Source organism: Prionailurus viverrinus, chromosome D3, assembly GCF_022837055.1.
Source record: "Prionailurus viverrinus isolate Anna chromosome D3, UM_Priviv_1.0, whole genome shotgun sequence".
NCBI classification, from domain to species: domain Eukaryota; kingdom Metazoa; phylum Chordata; class Mammalia; order Carnivora; family Felidae; genus Prionailurus; species Prionailurus viverrinus.
The window spans coordinates 28709432-28735500 of record NC_062572.1 but is presented as its reverse complement, the minus strand read 5'-3'; the positions used below and the strand labels follow the sequence as shown (position 1 = coordinate 28735500).

General features: G+C 40.0%; 1 protein-coding gene across 1 annotated transcript in view; it reads right to left on the bottom strand.

The window, feature by feature from the left end:
• Positions 1-775: 775 nt before the first annotated feature.
• Positions 776-26069, bottom strand: part of PIWIL3 (piwi like RNA-mediated gene silencing 3) — a 37309-nt gene continuing 12015 nt past the window's right edge. The window contains exons 5-22 of the mRNA XM_047826655.1: positions 25805-26019; positions 24402-24520; positions 23451-23531; positions 22609-22803; positions 20383-20494; positions 16991-17117; positions 16656-16773; positions 16133-16247; positions 15448-15635; positions 14806-14878; positions 11756-11884; positions 7827-8027; positions 7578-7681; positions 4793-4863; positions 4230-4386; positions 3543-3668; positions 2500-2647; positions 776-2335 (exon numbers count right to left, since the gene is read on the bottom strand). Of these exons, the coding sequence (XP_047682611.1) occupies positions 2219-2335; positions 2500-2647; positions 3543-3668; positions 4230-4386; positions 4793-4863; positions 7578-7681; positions 7827-8027; positions 11756-11884; positions 14806-14878; positions 15448-15635; positions 16133-16247; positions 16656-16773; positions 16991-17117; positions 20383-20494; positions 22609-22803; positions 23451-23531; positions 24402-24520; positions 25805-26019 (2396 nt within the window). The 3' untranslated portion in view covers positions 776-2218. The remainder of the gene's footprint in view (positions 2336-2499; positions 2648-3542; positions 3669-4229; positions 4387-4792; positions 4864-7577; positions 7682-7826; positions 8028-11755; positions 11885-14805; positions 14879-15447; positions 15636-16132; positions 16248-16655; positions 16774-16990; positions 17118-20382; positions 20495-22608; positions 22804-23450; positions 23532-24401; positions 24521-25804; positions 26020-26069) is intronic.

The window sequence follows — 26069 nt, the reverse complement described above, 5'->3', positions numbered from 1 at the left end:
TACTCCGTAATAGGAAACTCAGGCACAGTGATATATAAGTGGGATTTATAAGCTCTTGGAACAGTGAGGCTTTCTCCTAGAAATATTGACTACCAGCCTCCTTCACCTAATTTATAAAGTGCTAGTAAGCTAATAAAGTCAGATAGCACCTTAATCACAAAACTATTTCCATGTATCTTAGAAAACCAACAACTTCTTTTAGTCAGTAGATTAAAAAATTTAAGACCAGACTATATTTTTAATTTTTTTTTCAACGTTTTTTATTTATTTTTGGGACAGAGAGAGACAGAGCATGAACGGGGGAGGGGCAGAGAGAGAGGGAGACACAGAATCGGAAACAGGCTCCAGGCTCTGAGCCATCAGCCCAGAGCCTGACTCGGGGCTCAAACTCACGGAGCGCGAGATCGTGACCTGGCTGAAGTCGGACGCTTAACCGACTGCGCCACCCAGGTGCCCCCAGACTATATTTTTAAAGTAACAAGACCCTCTGTTAAGTTTCTCTAGATCCACATGTGAGTGAAAACATTTGGTATCTATCTTCCTCTGACTGACTTATTTCACTTAACATTAATACCCTCCAGTTCCATCCACATTGCTGCAAATGGCCAGATTTCATTCTTTCTCATTGCCAAGTAGTATTCCATTGGAACAGAAGACCATGGGGGAGGGGAAGGGGAAAAAATGTTACAAAGAGTGAGAGGCAAACCATAAAAGAGACTCTTAAATACTGAGAACTGAGGGTTGGTGGGGGAGAGGGGAAAGTGGGTGATGGGCATTGAGGAGGGCACTTGTTGGGATGAGCACTAGGTGTTGTATGGAAACCAATTTGACAATAAGTTACATTAAAAATATAATAAAATAACAAAACCCAATTTCAATGTTTGTAACATGAACACCTTTATTACATCATTTTAAATTTATAAATCTTGAAATTTGTATACACTGTTATAAATAAATGATTTGTCTTATACTTATGGGAAATGTTCAGAAAGTTTTAATAACTACTTTGAATTTGTTCCTTCCATTTTATATAGATCTCTAGAAATGTATTATCTTAAGTCAAAATCTAGCATCAGAAAAAAACATGTTACTTTAATTTATCTTTAATTATAGACCCATCCTCTATATTCTATTTATCATTATTGCCAATCCTGCTAGGTAAGCTATTACTTGGATTACAATATATTTTAAAATGACTTTTGTTTTAATTTTATTTCTTAGAAAACTGGTTCAAATTGCAAACCTAAACTGATTAACTTAGGATCAAAGAAATTCTATTGTTTTTAAACATATCCTTTTTTGTTATGTCTGAAACAAATCAACTCCTTACTGCTCCCCAAAAATATGATTCTATGTAGGAATATTAAAACAAAACAACAAAGTTTCACATATTTCCTGAATCTATTTAAAGATAGTTTTAAGGGAAGAGAGAGAAAAAAAGTTATCTGTTTTCAAGAAAGACACAATAGCTTCATTTTAACAAATTACCCAGGACCCTTTTGATTACAGTCCAGTTAACAATAACGTCCCACTTGGAACATACACAAGAGAATGAATTAGTCAGAAGTGCTAATAGAGCTCTTCATTTTGCTTCCTTGTGGAAAAAGTGACAAAACATTTTGATGTTCCTAAGCTGTCAACTCTTAAAGCAAAAGGCTCTCCTCATTACATCTCTACCAGAGATACATTTCAAATTTCCACCCCAGTCCAAAGAGTAATCGATACTACATACATGTTATTTCTTTCATACAAAATTTTAATTAACACAAATAAATCCCCATTTAATTTTGCCTCTTTTTTTTTTTTTTAGAGCTTTGCTGTTCTTTAAGAACTAAGTGTTTCAAAAAGGTATTATTTTCCAAGTATAATCTACCTGTGCACGTGACTAACGTCCAGCCACTACACTGAGTACAGTAACTTGCTCAGAACACCAAGTGTTCAGGCATGGTCAATCATAAAGTCACTGTAACACATTTCAAAGGTGGATTGCAAGACAAAACCCTCACAGCCCATTTTCCTGCCTGGAAAATAGAAGGGTCATGTTCAGTCAGTGGTAGTATTGCCCAAAGCATGCGCCACTCTGAACCCTCATGTCTAACCAATAATGATTATAATTTAAAACTGCATCAAGGAAAGTATCGCAGAAGGACAGCTTAAAAAGGAAAAATAAGTTCACAAATGGTGGCTTTCAACAAGTCGTCAGGCTCTCTTCTGTGGGTCACAGGTAAAAGAGACGGCTTGCCAGGGAATAGTGTGGTTCTTGGTGGATACTCTGGCCCACAAGATAAGCCAGTTTATGGGCATAGTGACAAGGAGCAGGGACTCGAATGACACCCTTTAGTGGGAAGAAGAAGAACAACAACAAAAAATTAAGCTTCTCTCTCCTTTCCCTAAATGTAACTTTTCAGAGATACCAATTCAAAGGTTCAGAAAGTATAGATTTAATTTCAAACAATTTTACAGATCTATAGGAAAATCCATATCAAAAAAAGTACTTACTGACAAATTATAATACATGTGGCATAGTCTGTAAGTTAGACACTGTATTCCATCTGGGGTGAAGTGAACAGTGTCATGGATAACATTATAGTGAGTGGGAGTGACAGTACCATCTTTCACAGACTGGCTCACGATAAAAAAGTCATACCTGGAATCACACAACACAGGAATACAGCATGTCAGCTTATTTTCAGAAAGAAAAAACAACATAGCAAACCTAGTATCTGACGTGACATGAATGGACAGAAATCCATTCTATGGACAAATGTCCTTTACATTTAGAAGCCTGCCTGACTGTTGAGCAATGATTGGGGAAAGCAAGTCTACAAAGGGCAGTGCAACCATCAATACAAGCAAACAAGTAATAATGCTCTCATGATTTCTACAAAAGCATCTGTGCTAATGCCTAGATGCAGAAAGTTGAAGTTGGCATGTTGGATACGATCGTAGGGACACTGAGTTTAGAGTTCCAGGGATGAACACCTTCTCTTCTTCCCAGAAAGTCACCAGAATCCATTCAAAGTCCCCAATGATAGAAATGGCAAGGTTCATCAACTTCTTGTAGCTCACGGGTTTTTATGTGTACTATGTTCTGCTTGGTGTTGATCTTACTTTCTTTCCACTTGCTTTTCTCTTCATTCTTTTCCTGCCCTCTCCTAGATTGATCGATGTTTGTCCTTCCTTAATCTTACTATGTTTCTCCCTGTCTGATGCTATGAAGGTCCTGTTTGTTTCCCATTCAGGGTTCTGCATAGTTCTTTCATTTGGCAGAATGGATGAGTCTCCATTTGACCAGGAGTCCTGCCATCCTTCCCAACAACTGAAGAATCTCAGAATGGTAAGCATATTTAAATTCTAGGAGAAGACAACTGAAGACAGAAACCTCTATAATTCCATGTGTATCTGTTTATATAATTTTTCACCATCTTTAGGTCAATTCTTTCTCCTCCAAACCATGCAAACCTTTTTTTAGAAGAAAAAAAATAACATTTCTGTTTGAATAAAAGGGAACCTTTATTTAAATAAATAAAAGAATGGCTTACCATTGCCTCTTGGTCACCTCCACATCAATAACCGTTCCTGGAAGTGGATTTTGAAGTCTTCCTTGATACTCAGCAAAAAATCTGGTATTTATTCGTTTCTTCACCACAACGACAGTTAGTCGGACCCTTAAGAGTTACGACTGGTGTCACTAGATGTGCCCCATAATCTCAGAAGCATTCAGAGGTTGAAACACCACACAGACAGGATTAAGAAGAATCTGCAAAAGACTGCTCCCCACACACCCCAGTTTTACGGTCCTAGTTCTGTGTGCCCGACTCAAGCAGTAAAAGAGGTTCCTATTCACAGCCACCCACATCATAGGGGGAGGAACTTCTTCACAAGGTCAGGACCCCTCCTACCTATGCTGGGCACCAGTGTTCACCCACAAACAGATGAGGCCAGAGGAGGCAGTTGAGAGGAATTCTCCAGCCCTCGACTGACACAACTCCAGAAGAAAGGAGTTCCATAAACACGAACCATCGACCAGCTATGATCATGGATTTTAATGAATATCTGAGGTTAAGAAGCCCCCGCTACATGAAGGGTGGCAGGGAGATTAGGAAAAAGGAAAGTTCATGGGGGCTCCAAAGGAAGAACACAATCTGGAATGTTTCAGTTCTGCTCTGCACTCTTGACTTGGGTGTGGAGCAGAATGTCAAAGAATCTGCATTTTACAACTTATATACTTAGACTCGTCGCCGTAAACAGATTTTAAGGAGGACCGAATCTGTGGTACTTCGTGTTCAATCAGTGCTTGAAGCTGACCGTCCCCCACTCCATCCCGATACACAATGACGGATTGTGGCAGAAATAGATTATGTTTATACCAGAGCTTCAGGGCAGCTGAAAGGAAACGAGAAACACGGATAAATAGACAGTAACTGGGAACAAACTGGCCACTGCTATTTGTAACAACTCCTAGGTTCAGTTTTTCAACACTGTAGCCTCCAGGACACTTTCACAGCTTTTAGGCCTTCAGGCTAGCTCAGGGTTTCTCAACAGCACCACTACTGAAATACTGAGCCAGGTAATTCTTTGTGGTGGTGACGGTAGGCGTGTTGTTGTCTTCTGCATCATTCCTGGTCTCTACCCACTAACTAGATGCCAGTAGCACTTCCATCCCAGTTGTGACAACCAAGAGTGTCTTTAGGCATTGCCAAAAATCTCCTGGGGGATAATCTCTCCACTAATGGCCAACTAGTATATACAACTATAAAGTCAGGCACTCCAACCTCCAGGGGACACTGACCTTCCAAGCAGGCTTTCAGCCCACTCACAAGCTCCTGCCCCGCTTCTTGGAAGACACACTGAGAGAACCACCTGTTTGGAGAAACATAAGCCATTAGTTTGGCAAACAGGATCCTTAAAATTTCATCATTTTGATGCAGAGTTAACCTAGGACTTCCAAAAAAAAAAAAAAAGTCACTATCAGTAGCTGAGGATCCATTTGAGGATCCATTCTTTCTTTTTAAAAAAAATTTTTTTTTCAACGTTTATTTATTTTTGGGACAGAGAGAGACAGAGCATGAACGGGGGAGGGGCAGAGAGAGAGGGAGACACAGAATTGGAAGCAGGCTCCAGGCTCTGAGCCATCAGCCCAGAGCCTGACGCGGGGCTCGAACTCACGGACCGCGAGATCGTGACCTGGCTGAAGTCGGACGCTTAACCGACTGCGCCACCCAGGCGCCCCAGAGGATCCATTCTTTCATTTCCCTGCAGAGATCAAAGCATTAGTCTCTTCTGGTATCTTAGGCATTTAATAAGATTCTGAATGTACACAAATAGTGATATAGAATGGAAGCATTGATTAACATTGCTACAAATTATTCATACTTTCAAAGTGCTGACTACTGCTATCTCACCCACTGGTGGACACCACAAAATAAACAGACTGTTTTCCTGGAGATTCCTGCTTCCAGGCTGATGCCTTAAACAATGGTTCATCCATAATAATCTGCTTTGAAGGAGCAATCTGCTTTGGAATGGTAATAGCTACTTGACCATGTCCCAATAGATCAATAGTTGTCTCAACGTTATTGTTTTTTCTTTTGTAAATATTTTGAGAGAGAGAGGCAGAGAGAGGCAGAGAGATAATCCTAATCAAGCTCCCCATTCATGAACCATGAGATAATGACCTGAGCCAAAATCAAGAGTCAGATAATTAACCAAATGAGCCACCCAGGCACCTCTGGTCTCAGTATTCTATCCCCTGTGATTTAATTAGTTCAAAGTATTACAATGACTTGACATGATACAATGTATTTGTTTGTCTGCCTCTTTTTCGGTATTTACATTCTATGAGAAGAGATGATGCTTTTGGGCACATTTTCACTGTTCTTTTCGCAGCATTTGAACATAGCAAGTGCTCAAAAAGCTCTCTGAACCAGGGACACTGGTTGGCTCTGTCAGTTGAGCATCTGACTCCTGGTTTTGGTTCAGATCATGATCTCACAGTTCACGGTTTCAAGCCCCGTGTCAGGCTCTGCACTGACAGCATGGAGCCTGCCTGGGATTCTCTCTCCCTCTCTCTGCCCCTCTTCTGCTCACTCTCTCTCTGTCTCTCTCAAAATAAAATTTTAAAAATTATCTATGAACTGAATGAAAGCTTAATTTCCTCCCCATTATTTTCAAATTCCCTTCCCCACACAAAAAAGCAAAACAATGTTACTGTATGGAAATAGAGTATGACTGGGAAAAAAATGGTCATTTATGAAAATAAAGATGAATCCTCAAAAGAAAACTCTCGAATTATACCTAGTGGGTCACATTCATCATTAAACATAGCAGTGATTTGTGACGGTCATACATGTCCTAATGCTCAGGAAACTATAAAGTGTGTGCAAACTCATCTAAAGGTGGATTCTATTCTAAGCCCAGAAAACAGAAGTGTTCCTGGAGCAAAGGAGAAGCACGGGGTATGGAAGCAGGTCTTCTTTGGCAGGTGCATTACATATGAACGTATGAAGACAACATCCCATATCTATGTGCTACTGGTTGCATTCCTAGTTGGTCTTCCCCATGTACACACTCAGTTCTTTCCTGTGGCTGATGGTCCCATGCCGAGACCCACTGATAAGAGCCTTTGGTAGGCAGAATCCTACCTGTTCTAATCCCCAGGACTGTGACTATCAGGAGATATTGCCCCGTGATTATGTCCTGTGACACAGTTGACTTTATGATAAGGAGATTTTCCAGATGGACTGTATCTAATCTCATGAGCCCCTTTAAAAGCAGAGAGTTTTGGGGCGCCTGGGTGGCGCAGTCGGTTAAGCGTCCGACTTCAGCCAGGTCACGATCTCGCGGTCCGTGAGTTCGAGCCCCGTGTCGGGCTCTGGGCTGATGGCTCAGAGCCTGGAGCCTGTTTCCGATTCTGTGTCTCCCTCTTTCTCTGCCCCTCCCCTGTTCATGCTCTGTCTCTCTCTGTCCCAAAAATAAAAATAAATGTTGAAAAACAAATTAAAAAAAAAAAATAAAAGCAGAGAGTTTTCTCTAGCTGATGGCAGAGGAGAAGGAGAGGTTTGAAGCAGAACAAGGACTCAAGGTGCCCTGGGGGATCAGGGCGTGTAAGAAGGAATGTGGATGAAATGCTAGGAATGGAGACTGGCCGGCAGGTGGCAGCCAGCAAGAAAATGAGGACCTCTGTCCTTGGTCTACAAAAAAAATGAATTCTGCCAAAAGGACGTGCCCTTGGATTCTCCAGACCAGAATGTGGCTTGGCTGACACTTTAACCTCTGCCGTATGAGGACCTGAGAGCCATGTGGTGCCAGATGGCTGACCCACAGACCTGTGTGCAGACACATGAGTGTCATCTTAAACTGCCATGTTTGTCATCATTTGTTATGCAGCTATAGAAAAATCATACAGAGGCTTCCACACAAAATGTTTTTGGAGCATAACCTTGCCAGAAGAGGAGCAGTACAAGGTGGCTAAGAACACATTGTCTGTGGACCTTGCTAAGGAGCATTAGTTACGCCCACTCTCCTGCTTGTCCAGCCAGCTGCCAACTGAACAATGTCTGCCAGAGCCCACTCACTGTGTTAATTCCTGATTGACGCTGGACACGAAGCCTGCAATGGACTTCCGTCGATTTACAATATCGTGGAAACAGTCAATACCGACGAACATTGCATTCCGTAACTGAAAGGTTTAAGAAGGGAGTCCATTGAGTTAGGACAAAACGTGAGCAAAATTAAGCAATTACATGTTAAAGAGAGTCAAATACAGTCTTAGCAAATTCAATGAAACAACTGAAATAAAGAGAAGGCAAAGAAATCCAACATACTCCTGTTTCCACCTTCCAGAGGGCTCCTCCCATCTTGCAGTTCATCTGCTGGGCAATCTTTGTAGCAATGGTCATCAGCGTCTGGGGTTTGTCTAAGGTCCGTGCCACCACACACTGGCTTGGGATGGGGCAATTGACGCACAGGTATTTTTTAATGCCATCATACAGGTCTTTCCTGTCACTGGACAGCACACAAAGGACCTTGAAAGAAAGCAAAGATGAAACTGTCCAAGATGCAACCACAGTGACAGGAGAAATGGACAGGAGAAATATCAAGGAAGATATTTAGGTGGAACACTGATAAAGCAGAGTCCATTTATTCAATAGCTGATCTGTGAAAGGTCTGGAATCCTGTTACATTAAATAATTGTAAAGTGTGTAGAAGAGAGTCTGGGAGCCAGGCACAGGCGATACGCATCGATTGTTTGAACTTGCAAAGTCTGTACATCCTGGTTATTCTGTTTCTAGGAGTTTATCATGAAGTTATCAAGGAAGGGTTAAAACACAGATTGAAGCATACCATTCTCAGGACAGTCACCACTTCCAGTTGCAGACTATGTGAGAAGCACTTGCCAAGCATTGTACTCAACTCAATTAATTCCTCAACAACCTACTGAGATGAATACTAGTATCCCTATCTTATCTCCAAGCAAACATGCTCAGGAGTTATGGGAACCACCAGATTCGCAGGCAGCAGAGCAAGGTTTCCTACATGTGCTCAAGCCTCCAGCAGGACACAGAGCCATGAGGAAGAGCCATTACTGCTTGCTGGTTTCTGACTATAATGGGAAAATCCTCAATATATTATTTTTACCATGATGATGCCTTCAGCAAGATTTTTTTGGCAAATATCCTTGATCAGATTAGGGAAATTGTTTAATGTTTATTTTGACAGAGACAGAGAACAGGGGAGGGGCAGAGAGAGGGAGACCCAGAATCCAAAGCTGTCTCCATGCTCTGAGCTGTCAGCACAGAACCTGACATGGGGCTCGAACTCCTGAACCATGAGATCATGACCTGAGCCAAAGTTGGATGCTCAACTGACTGAGCCACCCAGGCACCCCAGGAAATTCTTATTCTAGATAAAATGAGTTTTTCTTTTCACATAAGAAATGTGGAATTCTATCAAATGCATTATCTGCATTTTTTTCAGTTGCAATAATTTTTCCTGTAATTCACAATACTAACCAGCTAATTACTTCTCTTTCTAAAAACTGAATTTCAAGTTTTCAGATCTACTAGCACCCCCCTGGACCATGGTGTTCTCCTAATATTTTTTTAGCCTCCAAGGAATCTTAATCATGAACTCTCCTTGTTCTTAATGTTGTCAAGTCTCTTTTGGCCTCTTTTCTTCACACTTGACAACCTCAAGTTTTAATATTCTTGGCTTCAGATTTGTTGTTCTGTTTACTTTCTGCTTTTTGTTATTTCCTCCTACTTTATTTTGGTTCATTCTGTTCTTAGTGCATTAAAATTTAGACTTCATTCCCAATGCATTCACCGAGGGCCAGGAGTCCCCCATTGTTATTAGTTTGCTGTTTTATACAGGTCTTGATACATACTACTTATATGGTCTAAGCTTTTTTTTTTTTTTTAACTTCCATTAATATTCTTCTTTTTTTAAGAAAAAAAAGTTTATTTTGAGAAGAGTGTGTGGGAGGGGCAGAGAGAGAAAGAATCCAAGCAGGCTCTGTCTGCACTGTCAGCATGGAGCCTGATGCAGAGCTCAGACTCACAAACCTTGAGATCATGACCTGAGCCAAAATCAATTGGATGTTTAACCAACTGAGCCACCCAGGTGCCCTTCCATTGATATTATTCTAATATAATTGCTACTTACAAGTAATTCTTCAGTTTTTAAATGTACGTGGACTAATGATTTCTACTTGCAGTGGACTGTAGTCACTGTGTGTTTTTGATAGTAATGTCAGTCCTTCATTATTGGCTTAGGATTTCTCCATGTCCATTGGGATCACTTAAGTATAAAGCTGAACTAACTTACAGATACATTTTGAAAAGCACCTAATCTTTTGGGTACAGATTACACACACACACACACACACACACACACACCTTTCCCTCTTTATATGTATATATTTATATATTATCTGGTAAGTCAGGCTTTTAAATATGAGTTTAAAATCTTCTAGATTCTAATTTTTATGTGATGATTTCTGAGTTTTCTGAGAGTGGTCAGCTAACATTGTCTCCTACAACCAGCTTCTGGAGTAGCATGGACCTGTCTCCTCCTGGGGAGAACTTTTTCAAGCTTAATATAGGGGCATGCCTGTTTAGAGCTCAGCCAGTTTAACAAGGCCATAAAGTTAACAGCAATAAAAAGGAATGAAATCTTGCCATTCTCAACTATGTGGATGGAACTAGAGGGTATTACGCTAAGTGAAGTCAGAGAAAGACAAACATCATATGACTTCACTTGTATGAGAACATTAAGATACAAAACAGATGAACATAAGGGAAGGGAAACAAAAATATAAAAACAGGGAGGGGGACAAAAACATAAGAGACTCTTAAATATGGAGAACAAACAGGGTTGCTGGAGGGGTTGTGGGAGGGGGGGATGGGCTAAACAGGTAAGGGGCATTAAGGAATCTACTCCTGAAATCATTGTGGCACTAACTTGGATGCAAATTTAAAAAAATAAATAAAAATTTTTTAAAAAGATTTACAGAGTTAAGATAGGAGAGAAGTAGAGAGATGATCCCAGCAAGTGGGGATGCTTTCTCCCAAAGTGTCTGCCCACCCTCTGAAAGGTTGGAGACTATGAACAGACAGCCCGAGAGAGAGAGGAGGACAGAAATTGAAGGCAATGCCCTGTCAAGGAAAGAGTACTAGAGATAGATTTTGAGTCTCTCCCACTCAAAACTAAACAGATGAGCTTTAGAACACTACATATTAAGGTGTGAAGCCACGGGAATGTTCAAGCTGATAGTTGTACCAATGTACACACCCACCATTTTGGAAAAGTGATAAGTAGCATCTAATGACAAGGGACCTTTCTACTCCAAGGTAAATTGCCAACAGAAATGCATGTGCACAAAAGACATGTACTAAAGTATGCAAAACAGTACTCTAGATCATAGCAAAACTAGAGACATTCCACATGTCCATCAAGAATAGAATGGGTTAAGTGGAAAAAAAAATGGGATACTACTAGAGCAAGAGAGCAAATAAACCACAGCTATATCCCACTAAAGGCGAAGCTCAAGGTTGAACAAAAAGAAAAACAGACCAAAAAAACTATGTAGGGACACCTGGGTGGCTCAGTTGGCTAAGCGTCTGACCTCAACTCAGATCATGGTCTCGCGTTTCATGAGTTCAAGCCCCGCTTCGGGCTCTATGCTGTCAGTTCAGAGGCTGGAGCCTGCTTCGGATTCTGTGTCTCCCTCTCACTCTGCCCCTCCCCCCCCCCTCCCAAAAATAAACATTAAAAAAAGGACTATATGGTGGACTCTTTAGGGGCAAAATTCAAACAAACACAACACGAAGCTCTGGTGACAGCAGTTGGGGGTGGATAGTAGATGCATTAGGAGAACAGTAAGCATAAAGGAAACAGTCTACTTCACCGGAGGGTAAAAGATCATAATCCATTAAATGAGAATCCATGAGTCCATGTTTACATAAGTAAATAAATACATACTGGCACGAGTCAAGAAGAATGGAAAGGTCTTCCTAATAGAAAAACAACTAACAAACACAGAAGAGATGCCAAAAGCATAAAAAGCACTGACTGGGGAGCACCATAATAAGCACTATTTCAGGCACAAATCATCAATGGATGCTAAAACTGGGGAGTGAAACCACCGAGAAACAGGAAATGTGCATGGTGTCAAAATGTCTCCCCCCAATTAACTGATTAATTACAAGGGGGGGGGGAATTGTCACTTTAAAAATGGGGAAAACTACCAGACCTCATCTTCAATCAGATGATCCAAATTAAAATTACAAGTCAACACCACATGCTCCCAAACATGATGAGTTGAAAACAAGATGGTGTGGCTTCTGTGGTAATCCTGCAAGAGCACGTGACCTGACTCCAGCTGCAAAGAAACGGGCAAAGTCATACTGAGGACTGTTCTACAAAATAACTGACCAGCATACTTTCAGAATGTCAAGGCCATAGATCTCGAAGGCAGACCAAAAAAATCTTCCAGATTAAAAGTAGACTAAAAAGACACGCCCATCAGATGCCTCAGGTGATTTGGGGCACTTTGGGTGGCTCAGTTGCTTTAATGTCTGACTCTTGATTTGGGCTCAGGTCATGATCTCACAGTTCATGGGATCAAACCCCATGTCAGGCTCAGCACTAGCAGCAAGGAGCCTGCTTGAGATTCTCTCTCTTTCTCTCCGTCCCTCCCCCGGTTGTGTTCTTTCTGGAAAATAAATACATTAATTTAAAACAAAATAAATTCTTAAATGCCTCAGGTGATCCTAGAAGGACCCAATAATTTGGTTTCCTATAAAGGAGATGGTTGGTAGAATCAGAATTAGGCGGGTAGATGGATGAATGGCTCAGGAAAACACACATACTGTTAATAATGACACACATGCATAAATGGACATATGTGTGTATGTTCTGTACATAAGGAGAGGGAGAGAATGATTTGCAGAAAAGGGGGTAGGTAGATGGAAAGGAGAGGGAGAGAGAACAATTATATGGATGTGTTAGAATGTATTATTTGTGGAATCCAGATGATGGCTGTAGAGAGCTTAGTACTGCCTTTGCAACTCTTCCTGTAAGTCTGAAATTGCATTAAAATATAAAGTTAAAAGAACTTAAGGTTCTAAATATTCATGAGAACAGAAACTGGAAGTTTCAGATTGATGTGTAATGGTTATTTGGAAAAGGAACACAGTAAGGTTCTCTGTTTAAAATAATGGGGACAATGTTTCCAGTTGGCACTTTTTACTGCAAATGTTTAATTTTCAGGAACCGGTTATTACAGGTGAGTGAATGTATTTTTATTCTTTTAGCCTTAAGTTTTTAACAAAATCCTAGATTTGTTTTTCACAGGAAGGAAATCAAACCAAAGAAATCCCCATAGCTTGAACACACTTTTATTTCCTGTTACTGCCTTACTCTTCCAACTCACACATTTATAGGAATTTAATTATTCAAACACTTGTGCTTCCTCACCATGCCTTGTTTAAACCAGTGAGCTATAGGGGGTTATCTGTATACACCATAAGGAGAATATATTCCCAAACTATCTGTGAATTGTTGGTAGTGTTACCACCAGTCCATATTGCATATCTGTGACGTTAAAATTTTATTTTAGATGTAATATAAATCTGTAGCTTGATGTCCTCTGGCCCCCCCACCTTACTGCCACACTGCTTTGAGATTTGTTAGCCGCATGGCTTCACCCCTGTTCACATACATGAATTCCCTCTCTACTCGATCTATGGAGATTTCCATTTGCACTTAAAGACCATTTTACACATAATTGTCAATCCTTGTGTTATGTGGTCATCCCCAATTGTGTGGCGTGCATAAGAAGGATTGTAGACATGCTCCCCCCAACTCCATCTGACAGAATACCTTACAATATTGAAGGAGCTACCTTGAGTAGAAGATACTGTTCCAAAAGAGGAGAGAATACGTGAACTAGAAGATAAAGCAAAAAAGCAAAGTTAGGACAAATGACTCAAAGTGGGACAAGATCCCATTCAAGGGATAAAGACATATTTTAAGACATTCCCACAATTAAAAAGGCAGTCTTGAGCTTTTCAGGCAGATGCTAAATGAGCAACGAAATTCCTGTTTAGAGGATTTAAACAACTACCAAGGTTCTTCAACTCTGATTCTAACAAATGGAAACACTATGCTTTGCTGATTCCCAATGAAGGCTTCCAGCTGAGGATCTAAGGCTGCAACACTGAAGAACAGAACAAAACACAGCACTCAACAAGGAACAGGAGGCAATACACAAAATTTAAGTACAATAGGATTTCAAAAATGAGACCTTTCATTTAAGAATGTGTATGGCTCATACAAGGTAGGCTTCAGAGTAGCCTAAAAGCCTCCATAGTAGAAACTAAAAAGAGAAAAGTCTACCCTTTCTGTAAAGGACAATAGGAGAAACATCCTGGTTTCATGATCAAGAAACAAAGATCCCTTTAAAGATCATCCTGGAGGAGGAAGAAGGAATGCAAGATGGATTAGGAGAAAGAACCCCAGGAACGAAGAAGAAAAAAGTTGCCTTAGTAATTCAGATACAACATAATGACAACTTAGTCTAAGACACTGGATGGAGAAAAGGTAAGGAAAAGTCCTCAGAAAAATACCAAAGTAGAGAACACATGCTGGACTAGAACGAGATCATGGACTTCAAAGGATACAGCTGGGGGTGGAGACAGGATGAATGTGATTACCATAATCCACCTTACTTTACATTTATATGGTGGTTTTCAGTTTGCGAGATGTTTTTTCATTTTTTAAGGATTGAGACAGAGACAGAGAGAGAGAGACACAGAGAGAGAGAGAGAGAGAGAGAGAGAGAGAGCGAGAGAGCGCACGCGCACACAAGTGGGGGAGAGGCAGAGAGAGAGAGGAAGAGAGAGAACCCCAAGCAGGCTCAGAGCTGTCAGTGTAGAGCCCAACATGGGGTTCAATCCCATGAACTGTGAGATCATAATCTAAGCCAAAACCAAGAGTCAGACACTTAACTGACTGAACCATCCAGGTGCCTCTGTGAGATTTTAAAAAATAATAATTCCAAGTTCTCAAGCCTGAAAGAATTATTATAACATGGTAACATTACCTAGTGGCTAAAACCCAACATTACCTAGTGGCTAAAACCCAAAAGGCTGTATTCAGCTACATGAGAGGGGTAAATTTATATTTGTTTGCTAGTTTTGGAAACCACTGGCAACATTTCAAATTTAAAAATACATACAAATGCAGTTTTAGGATAGTCACTAGGTAGTGTGCATATATACATATATAATAGACACTTACCATCTGTGTTTTGGATGACCCATGGTTTTCTAAGGTGGTTGTATAGGATTGGACTGTATCATTTACTTCAAGCCTAGAAAATAAGTATATATACTCTATATTCAACAGGTGACAAATAGTGAACATGTAACATTTTATGCAGCCAATGAAGCATGATATAAGATAAAACAAGATACTATGTTAAGTCAAGTACTTCAGTTGAAAGTTTGTTCTGAAAAATAAGGTCAATTTTTGGCTTCCTCAACATGTATCCCAATAGCCACAAACCATATATTACAAAAGCCTATTTTAATACCTGTTGACTAGAATAGACTTTTTTGTTTACAAACTTTCATTTTGATGAAGTGACTGATTCCTATAACTTAGTATCTTCTGATTCCAATTTTAGATTGATAACTGCTTTTAAATTTTTTTTAATGTTTATTTTTTGAGAGGGGGGGGAGGGGCAGAGAGAGGGAGACACTGAATCCGAAGCAGGCTCCAGGCTCCAAGCTGTCAGCACAGAGCCTGATGTGGGGCTCAAACTCACAAGCTGTAAGATCATGACCTGAGCCGAAGTCAGGCACTTAACTGACTGAGCCACCCAGGCACCCCTTGCTGACAACTAATTTTTAAATCGGATATAATTTCTGCCGTACTTACATTTTTGCATCTCTCATAGCTATGCCCATGGTGGGTGTAACTTTCCGTAGGCTCTGTAGCAAGGACAAGGCTGCTCCATAATTTCTCCTAGGATATAGCACTAGCCAATGATCTAGTGACTTCACATTGAGTAAAGGTCCACTTCTAGTTTCTTTTGACCAATCTGCAAATTGTGGATGGGAGTTGAACTGGAAGAGAATTCCAAGACAGACAGACAGACATATATACATATATATTTTTTTAATGAAGTTTTATACATCGAAGAGCCTTTCCATCGTAAATTTGTGCTACTTCCTATTGAAACACTACAATTTTAAACTTCAGTCATAACTGAATGATATCTTTTTCCTTAAGATAGAGAATAATACTGGAATTCCATCATGGGTCATTCTGGGCTGTTTTGGTTCTAGGTAGTTGACTCGTAAGGATGCATTTGGAAGATAATTTTGCCATGAGCAATGTCCACAGTACTAATAAAGATAAAACACAGTTTACTACATGCCAACCACGTTACATGCATTCTCATTGAACATCTGCCTACTGTCTCATAGAGAAAGGACAGGTAACCCAAGAAGAGAGAGTAGTCCCAGGTATTGACCTGAGTGAGTTCCTCTGTGTTATTATTCACCTGACCTCAAATAACTAAATGAGTAAGTGAAACATGGCCACTTTGAAATGGTCTTACCGCTCTGCTTCCTTGAAGAATTCTTACTTCTTTCATAATTCTTCCTGAGAAGGACACGAAGTTGGGGTCAAATTTCAAATCCCAAAGTTGGAGTTCCCTTTGTGCACTCTTATTTCTGAAAGTTAAAATTTCTAAAAATCAATCCAAATGAAATAAGCAAAGGCAATGATCCACTTATAAAATTCTCCTCTAATCTAAAGATGTCTTCTATTGTCCTCTGTGCTGACATGGTACAAAGAAGGTCCCTGGTCCCTGAAATCATGATGTCTTCGCTCTCACATTTGCACAGGGTCTTAGGATCTTTCTATATCATTCTCCCCCTCCAGACTTCCCCTAACTTTGCATTGACAGAAAAAAATAGAGTTGTTTCCCCCAAGATATCATTTTCGTCCCAACTGTCACATTTTAGTTGGAGAATCTGAGATGCCAGAGGTTCTACGCAGTCTCCGCTTCAGGACACACACACACACACACACACACACACACACACACACACACAGAGAGAGAGAAAAATAACACTTACTTTTGTACAATATTCATGAATCTTCGTAATTCATGCTGCCTTTTTTCTGGATCCAACCTTGTATGCATAGCCAAGTCTCTCATCACTCTGTAGTCTTTACGCATTTCATCTGTTAGACCTTTACAAAAAAAAGTTTAGAAACGATATAGCTAAAGAAGCAAGAATAGATTTACATGAGAGAAGCCTGGACCACTGTACCTGCAAGAGGAAGAACCAGCATAGAGAATGCAGCTCTGGGCCATATGGAGTATTATGAAAAGCCGGTACTTCTACATCCTAATACCTGGAGCTTAAAAGGGGTGGACTTCTCTGAAGACTGCATAAATCTACAGTACCTGTCAGGTAGCATAGCTCAGGAACCAGCATTATAGGCTCATGGGGCGTGTCCTGTTGGCTCTTTTTCCATTTGCCTTTGCTGACCAAAAGTGGCTGAGTTAGGTCAGTAACCACTAGACCATGTTGCTGCTCAACAGAAACAAGAAAGAACACTGGTGTAACTATCAGTGAAGCCTCAGCAAAGTCACATAAATATGTACAGAAGTGCATTTTGGGGTCACCAACAGAGGCCTGGGGGTGTGCTGGTGATACGGTTTCCTCAGGTTTAAGAACGCATTAAAGATATTCTTAATATTCTCTTAGTTAGACGTCCCACAGATGGCCTCTTTTTTTCTCTCTATCAACACACGTAGCCAAGGAGAGAGGGATTCTTACAGACATTATATTGGGGGTCATTGTACCATCCTTTCACTACATATATGTAAACATATGACAGTCTCTTAGGATCTGTATTTCTCACTACAGCACTGTCTTAAAGATTCCTCAAGCATACTTGAGAACTTTCAAGAGGATTCCCAAACGAAGGGGTGGAAAACAAACCCAGTCAACTTTTTAGAGTTGCAATTCCACATCTATTCCCAACATGCCTCCTGCATCATTTCCCCTAAACTCTCAGTCCCTGCTTCCAGGAGGAACAGATATTTGCCAAGACATCCTACCCCTGGGCTGCAATTTCCATGCCACAAACTGCTTTTACTCTCTAACACACAGCAATGGTTCTTCAAAGATCCTTCCATGCCGATCAGCAAGGTCCTCATCAGTAAGAAGTTAGCCACATGAATTCTGGTGTTATCTGCCTGCTAAACATCCTGAGAACTCCAAAGGAGTTCCTACCTGAGACAAAACTTCACACATCCAGTGTTCATGGCTCTTTTTCTCTTAAGCTGAACTATTGCTTTTAATTCTTATGATCTCATTGCAGACTATATATGTTTTTTTTTCAACCTTACAGTGGTCTTTAGTTATTTGAAAGACAGCTGGGATTCACCCCCACTTTCCTAGTTCTAGAGTCTTAAGGTCCCAGCTTGTGCAAGTATCTACATGTGTGTAGAATCATGGCATCGTTTTAGGGCCTCATCTATCAAAGCCTTTGGACGAAAGCCTTCCTGTCAAAAACTTTGGGAAACACGCCTCTTATTTCCCATAGCTGCCATGCAACATCCTAGAAGGATCTCCTCCTCCAACATCAACTTCTGCACCTAAACAGGAGTTCTGTGGTCCTTCTTTGCAGCATTATGAAATCTTTTTTGAAGGCCAGGATTGTACTTTCTTTCTAAGGGCTCATCGATGGATTCCAGGATTTTTCTAGATCTCATGACAACAGGACAACTAAATTGCCATCTGTCATTAGACTGAGTTCCCACCAGGGCATCCCAAGACGACTCAAATCATTTCGAATATTTCAGCCCATCTGTTTTTTTTCTCAATTAAACCTGCTGAAACCACAGTCTTATGTTTCTTTTACATCCAAGGCTCCTGCCTATCAACTCGTGCCAAGAAGGTAGTTTGTCTTCATGTGACAAATCCTCTAATTATTCCCAAACCCACTGCTCTGTGATGCCAGCATGTGTGAATTTACTACAACCTATATATATTTGAACTTCTATGTGCTAGTCGTGGTGTAAGACAGAAGAGGTATTTACAAGGAGCAAAACCAACATTGTCCTGCCCTGGTGGAACTCTGTCTACAGAGAGGGGAGAGATTTGTAAAATAACCACTCAAATACAGAATTCCAAATTGGGATAGATGCTATGAAATTCAAGGGCACAACAGAACAGGGGGACCCCACAGAGGCCTGAGGTTTCAGGTTGGTGTGGGGTGGGGTGGATGTACTCTGGATACCCAGCATGGCTCTTCTCAATCAATGACATTTAAGGTCAAATTTGGAGAATGAACAAGCAAATATCAGCCTGGTATCTCCATCTACCACCTCCATCAGAGCCTAAGTCAACCCAAAAATCCCTAATCTCCTCACACCGACTCCCCCGTTGTAATAAATAACTCTGGCATCCACTCACTTCCTACCTCTCCCACCCTAATTCCGGTCACCATTATCATTGACCTAAAGTGACTTAGCCACCTCCTGACTGATGACTCTGCCTCCCTTTTTACCCACATACAGCCCATTCCTTGTAATTAGACACATATCTGTAAAATAAAATATATCACTTCATCCATCTGTATAACACCTCACAATATCTGATTTGTCTCCGTGGACAGAACTTTATACAATGTGGCCCCCACTTCATCCTCTGATTTCATATCCTACAACCCAAGGATGTCCTCCCCGCAACCATGTGCACTTCTTCACAGAATAATCTAGCCTTGTTTGGGATCTGGATACATCTTGCCCATCTGGAAAGTGGGGCCTTTTCTCATACCAGCTTCTCAGAGCTTTCCATGACTTCCTACTCTGAACCACCAGACACTGTCCATAATACCTCTCAATTTTAATTATCTGGATATATCCCTCATAATCCTTAGAATAGTCTTTTTGTCTGTCTCTCTTCCTGCCATAAGGATGCAAGTTCCTTAAGAACAGACAACTCAGTGGTCTTACCAATGTATACCCAAGATGTGTAATGGGCACTCATTAAGTACTTTTTTGGATTGAATGAACAAGAACTAAGTATGAACCACAAGTGAGGATAATGTAATAGCACCATCCCCTTGAAGGGATGCCAGAGGGCTGTATAGCTTTGGTGGTTCCAAGTAGCCATGGTTTGGATTCCAGTATAAAAATACAAGCTGTTTTTTTAAAAAATATTTATAAGTTCTTTCCATTTGCTACAGATATCTGTAATTCCTTTCTCTCATCTGCCAAAGCTATAAGACTAATCTCGTCAACTACTGTATCTTTGTGCACCAAGCTAAGTTTACTTATGTCTTTGTGAACAAAGATTGAGGAATCCATGAGTTCTGAGATTCAGCACACAGCTGACATCCTTCCAGATGGTAATTAGTCATTTGTTTCTTCTTTTCAAACCAAATTCTATAGGGCTCAAACTTCTATACAAGGAAAGTGTTCATATATGAAGTCTTGCCATATTCTATTTTCTACCCAATGATCCATCAACATGTTTCAAACTACCATAGCCTCTTCTTAGGCCCACATTAGAGGCCATATTGGAGCCATTCTAATCATGTGACATTACCCTCCTATATGAGGCACTCGAATGCATGGATAATAGATCTGTCAAGTTACAATACCTCTAAGGAGAAATTTTATAATAGATTATTATATATGTTATAGGTTAAAAGAGTATGTTATATTATTATAATCTAACATATAAGACTCTATATTGCACATGTATTTTTATGAGACATATTTGACTACATAATAAGAAAAAAATGAGATTTAAATACATGGAAAGACAGGAGATTTCCTACCTCCTTGTAGTAGTCTACAAAGGTGATTTCCTCACCACCTGATTTCTTAAACGTACTTCTGGGAGTCTCCTCCCAATTAATAGCATCCACCCGATAGGTTCTATTGTTATACCTGTGGAATGGTCACAACATATAGTATTATTCCTAACATATTTATGGCATGGGATCATGTAAGAAGTGAGAAGCTTTAAATCCTACAAGAAATTTCAGGATATATCCACTTTAGTAAATTCATATGAGATATAATTCACCTATGTAAGGGTACAATCCAATGGTTTTAGTATATTCACAGAGTTGTAAATCCTATATATTTGCCTACCCACCCTATTTCACATGAATTGAATGATACAGTATGTGACCTTTCCTGACAGCCTTCTTTCACTTAGTGTACTATTTTTCAAGGTTTGTCTATGCCGTAGCATGTATTGGTATTTCATTCCTTTTTGTTGCCAAATGACACACTATTTTATGGATATACATTTTTATTTTTCCATTTATTAGTTGGTGAACATTTGAGTTATTAACACCTTTGAGCTATTATGAATAATGAGGTTATGGACATTCATGTATCAATTCTGGTAGACATAGGTTTTCATTTCTCTTGGGTATAAAACTAGGAATAGATTTCTGGCTCATATGGTGACATTATATTTAGCATATTGAGAAAGGACCATCCTGTTTTCCAAAGAGACCACACCATTTTTACTTTTACCAGCAGTATGTGACGGTTGGTTCCAACTTTTTCACATCGTTGCCAACACTTAATCTCTGCCTTTTCAAATTAAGCCATCATAGTATGAACAGGTATTTGCTTGTGGTTTGACTTTGCATTTCCCTGATGGCCAATAATATTGAGTTTCTTTTCATGTGATTATTGGCCATTTGTATATTTTCTTTGGAGGCCTGTCTATTCAGATCCTTTGCCCATTTTTTGAAAGTTGGGTTGAAAAAATAAATAAAAGTTAGGTTCTCTTCTAATTATTGACTTGTAAACATTTCTTACATATGGAGATGCAAGTTATTTAAGAGATATGTGATTTCAAATGTTCTCTCATTCTGTCCCTTTTTCTTTTTCTTTTTTTTACTTTAAAAAGTTTTTAATTTGGTGAAGTCCAATTTATATTTTCCTTCTGTCATCCCTTCTCTGTTGGCATTTTATTTTATAAGGTTTTGCCTAACTCAAAGTCAAGAAAATTTACTCCTAGATTTTCTTCTAGGAATTTTATAGTTTTAACTCTTACATTTAGGTCTATTTTGAGTTAATTTTGGGGATAAATTGGAGTTAATTTTGTATCTTCTGTGAGGAAGGGCCAGGTAGATATCCAGTGGTCCCAGCAATATTTGAGGAAAAGAGTATTCCTTCCCCAAGAAAGTGGTCTTGACACTTGTTGAAAAAAAATCATGGACTATAAATGTGAGGGTTAACTCCAGGATTCTCAATTCTATTCCATTGATTTTTAGGTCTATCTTCATACCAGTATCCCACTGTCCTGATTCCTAGAGCTTTGCAGTAAATTTTGAAATTGGGAAGCAAGAATAAAGTTGAGGACTCCTAAGATGAGTCCTCATCTTCATGCTCTTCAGCTTAAAATGTCTGGTCTAGAGGAAGATTAAAAGTAAAACACTTCCGTCAAGCAGAAATTTGCTAATGGATTATAATTAAGCCCTGATTTTTAAGAATAGTTAGACACAAAGCAAGAGAAAAGAAATTTGGAAGGAGCATATTCTGTTACATGTGAGAGAGGGTTCAGAGCAGGTGACTGGACCAACATCAGGAATCATAAGAACAGCAAAATCTACAACTGAAACTTATCTTTTTCTTATGCTGTATAGCCAGATGAGAAAAGCATGGATGGATTCTCACCATTTCCATGCTATTTCTGCTTCTGACCTTTAATGTTTAGTGATTCGAAAACTATAGGACCATCTCTTATGGGGGGAAAAAGTTCTCAAAGTGATTGGATAGGTTTTTAAAAAGCAGACTTACAGGACACCTGGGTGTCACAGTTGGTTAAGTGTCCGACTTCAGCTCAGGTCATGATCTCATGGTTCGTGGGTTCAAGCCCCACATCAGGCTCTGTGCTGACAGTGCAGAGCCTGGAATCTGCTTCGGATTCTGTCTGTCTGTCTCTCTCTCTTTCTGACCCTCCCCCACACTCTGTTTCTCTCTCAAAAAAAAAAAAAAACAACAACAAACATTAAAAAATTAATTAAAAAAACACTTACTTTGTAAAAACAATTGATCCAACTAATTCTTTAGAGATTTCCTTAGCATCTTTCCTTTGGGATTTGTTATCAACATGCATTATTAGATCATAAGCAGTTTGCATTCGGAGCAGTTTATGGTTCACATCAGCACAGAGGGTAATGCTGGTTTCATACTCAAGAATAGAAGTACTATATCCAGGCCAGATTACCAGCCTGCAAACAGAATACATTAGATGTAAGGGTCAAAATCCAAGCTCTGAACAAAGAAGCAAGTGTCCCAGGGTTGGAACTTGGGGTCTAAAACTGGTGCTTAGGAGTCAAGCAGTTTCAATTTCTTATTTTTAGTAAGAACTGATCTTTTGAAGGACCTTTCCAATAGAGATTTACCTGATGTGCTAGTTATAACTCTTACACCCTCTTTGTTAAACCATATTGTTATCACCCACAGGCTCACACACCTATATCCACACACGTACATACGTATGTGAGAATATATAGGATATAGGTGTATAAATTATAAACATATACACAATATATACATACATACATGTAGCTATAATTACTATGATTGAAAGTATTTAAGAGAAATTTATTATCCAAATTTTAGAAGATTTAGACTTCTTATGAGGTTTATATAACTACCAAATACCTCAAGATTCATGCTTATCACTCTAGGATTGTAAGAGTGAATCTTTTCACTTCGATTCAAATTTACATTAAAATCTAACTTAATCGTTCATGGCCAGTGGGTACCACTGAAAAGACCATCACTTATAAATCCTACTGCTTCAAATGAGAGTAACTTTCTCTAAATGTTTCTATGGTCAGGTCTGTAGAATGTGAAACTTTCCACTGTGTACTTATGATTGAGGAACTCCGTGGCCTCATTCTCGTTGTAATAGTTGCGACCAACTTGCTTCAAATCCATCATCTTCAAAATCCTAGAAATTGGAAGAATGGATTTCGTTGAAACCACAGTGAATATTATTAAGCATTTACTAACAAACACGGAGATACACTGGGGGAAAGAAATCTACAAGTGACTTTGTTTTACAAACAATTAACAGGAAGTGCCTGATACAACAAGTAAATGACATTGTAAGGTAGATATTAAAGCCCCTTGAACCTCCATTTTCCCCTCCTTTACATAATCTACAACAAAAGGTCATGGGAAGGTCATCAGAAGGTCCTTCATCCCCAGAAATGAACTGAAACCTCTTTTGCAGACTATGTGCCTCCAATTTTCATTTTCACTATTTGTGCATCACCGTAAGGGTAGAACACCAAACAAATGTAGGGGTGCCTGCTTGGCTGAGTCGGTTAAGCACCAGACTTCGGCTCAGGGCATGATCTTGCATTGAGGGCTCAAGCCCCGCACTGGGCTCTGTGCTGACAGCTCAGAGCCTGGATCCTGCTTCAGATTCTGTGTCTCTCTCTCTGCCCCTCCCCCCTTGTGCTCTATCTCTCTTACAAAAATAAACAAACACTTGGAAAAGAAAACAAATGCACATTTACTCCAGGGAGAAAGAGGCATCGGTGTGCACAGTTGACATCTGCCCCTCCTTAGACAGGGAGCAGGCATGTGATGTGGGGTAGGCAGGAAGAACAATGTCAACAATAAGCCACAGAACTCAAACAAAACTCAAATCTAGGTGAGGTTCAAGTGCTGATTCATCTCAAAGATCGCTTGCCCTCCCAGAACATGAGGAGACATCGAGAACACAAATTCTAGGACCAAACACCTATGTGCAGTGCCACTGACACACTAACATGCAACCAAATCTCAAGGAAACGAAATCTTACAAACACACTTTCTAAAGAGAATGTTGTAATAACGTAAGCAGTCCAGTGAGGTGGGTTTGAGTTCACTGCAGAATTCAATGGTGACCTTCACAATCTTTTTGCCCCATCGGCTGACCAGTTCTGTTTTCTGAGGTAAAGAAAAAACAAAAAGGTCTGGTGCTCCTTCCAAGGAGAGTATGCTCATTACTAGACCACAAATCAACAGGTCACTTGGGTGTCCGGCAGGAGCAATCTTAACCCCCAGAGGCACATTCAGGTAGAAAATAGGATTTAGGAGTCCCAAATGGGGGTCAGAATTAAATATTTACAATGATTTTTTTTTAACTTAAACAAGCTCCTGTAAATTATGCACTTGGTAAATAAATATAGAAGTTTATTGAAGTGGGGTGTCTGGGTGGCTCAGTCGGTTAAATGTCTGACTTGAGCTCAGGTCATGATCTCACAATTTGTGGGCTCTAGCCCTATATCGGGCTTTGTGCTGACAGCTCAGAGCCTGGAGCCTGCTTCAGATTCTGTGTCTCTCTCTCTCTCTGCCCCTCCCCTGCTCACACTCTGCCTGTCTCTGCCTGTCTCTGCCTGTCTCTCCCTCTCTCTCAAAAATAAACGTTTGAAAAAAATTTTTTTGAGTTTATTGAAGAGGGTCACCTGGGTGGCTCAAGGAGTTAAGCCTCTGACTTTTCATTTCAGCTCAGGTTATGATCTCATGGTTCAGGGGTTTGAGCCCCACTTCAGGCTCTGTGCTGTGTCAAACCTGCTTGAGATTCTTTCTCTCTGCCCCTCCCCCAATTGCTCACTCTCAAAAATATTAAATTAAGGAAAAGAAATGGAATATTAAGTCCTTCCAGTTCTGTGTGTGTGTGTGTGCGCGTGTGCGTGCATATGTGATGTTTTGGAACAAGAAATAAAAACTTATTCAATACTTCATCAGCATTTGAGCCCTATTTGCCATTGAAAAGGTAAAAATAATATATTTTGGTCCTAAATTCATTTTAACCACCAAAATGAGGCATGAGGGAACATCAGTGATAGCCAAACATGGCATGTGGGTTTTGTTACAAATCCTATGGGCAAGAGATCTTTGTGAGGTCTCCATGAACCATTGTATAAAAATGGTATATTTGCTATAATACAGGGAGAATGTGAGAGAAAGAAAGAACAAAGGTCAAGAAAATGTCCACTAACAGGAATGCCTATATGGCTCAGCTGGTTAAGTGCCCAACTCTTGACTTCAGCTCAGGTCATGATCTCATGGTTTGTGGGTTCAAGCCCTGTGGCTCTGCACAGTCAGTGCAGAGCCTGCTTGGGATTCTCTCTCCCTTGCTCTCTGCTCCTCCCCTACATGTGCTTTCTCTCTCTCAAAACAAGTGAATAAACTTAAAGAAAAAGAAAATATCCAATAACATTACTTCACCTGCTTTTGTAGTTTATGAGGCAGTAATAAAGAGTTCCCATCAAATATGTGACACTCTCCAATTACATGTTTATGCTGGCAAAGCAAATCTGTACGAACTTTTCCATCTTCAATCTCTGGCATGTAATCAATGTTATACTTATACGTGAGGAGTTCAGGGCGAGAGGTCACTCGGAAATGGTTGGTGAATAGCTTTACCACTCTACCTTGCGTTCCTGAAAAAACCAAGCCACATGTCAATAATGAAACAAGTTGACAATGTAGA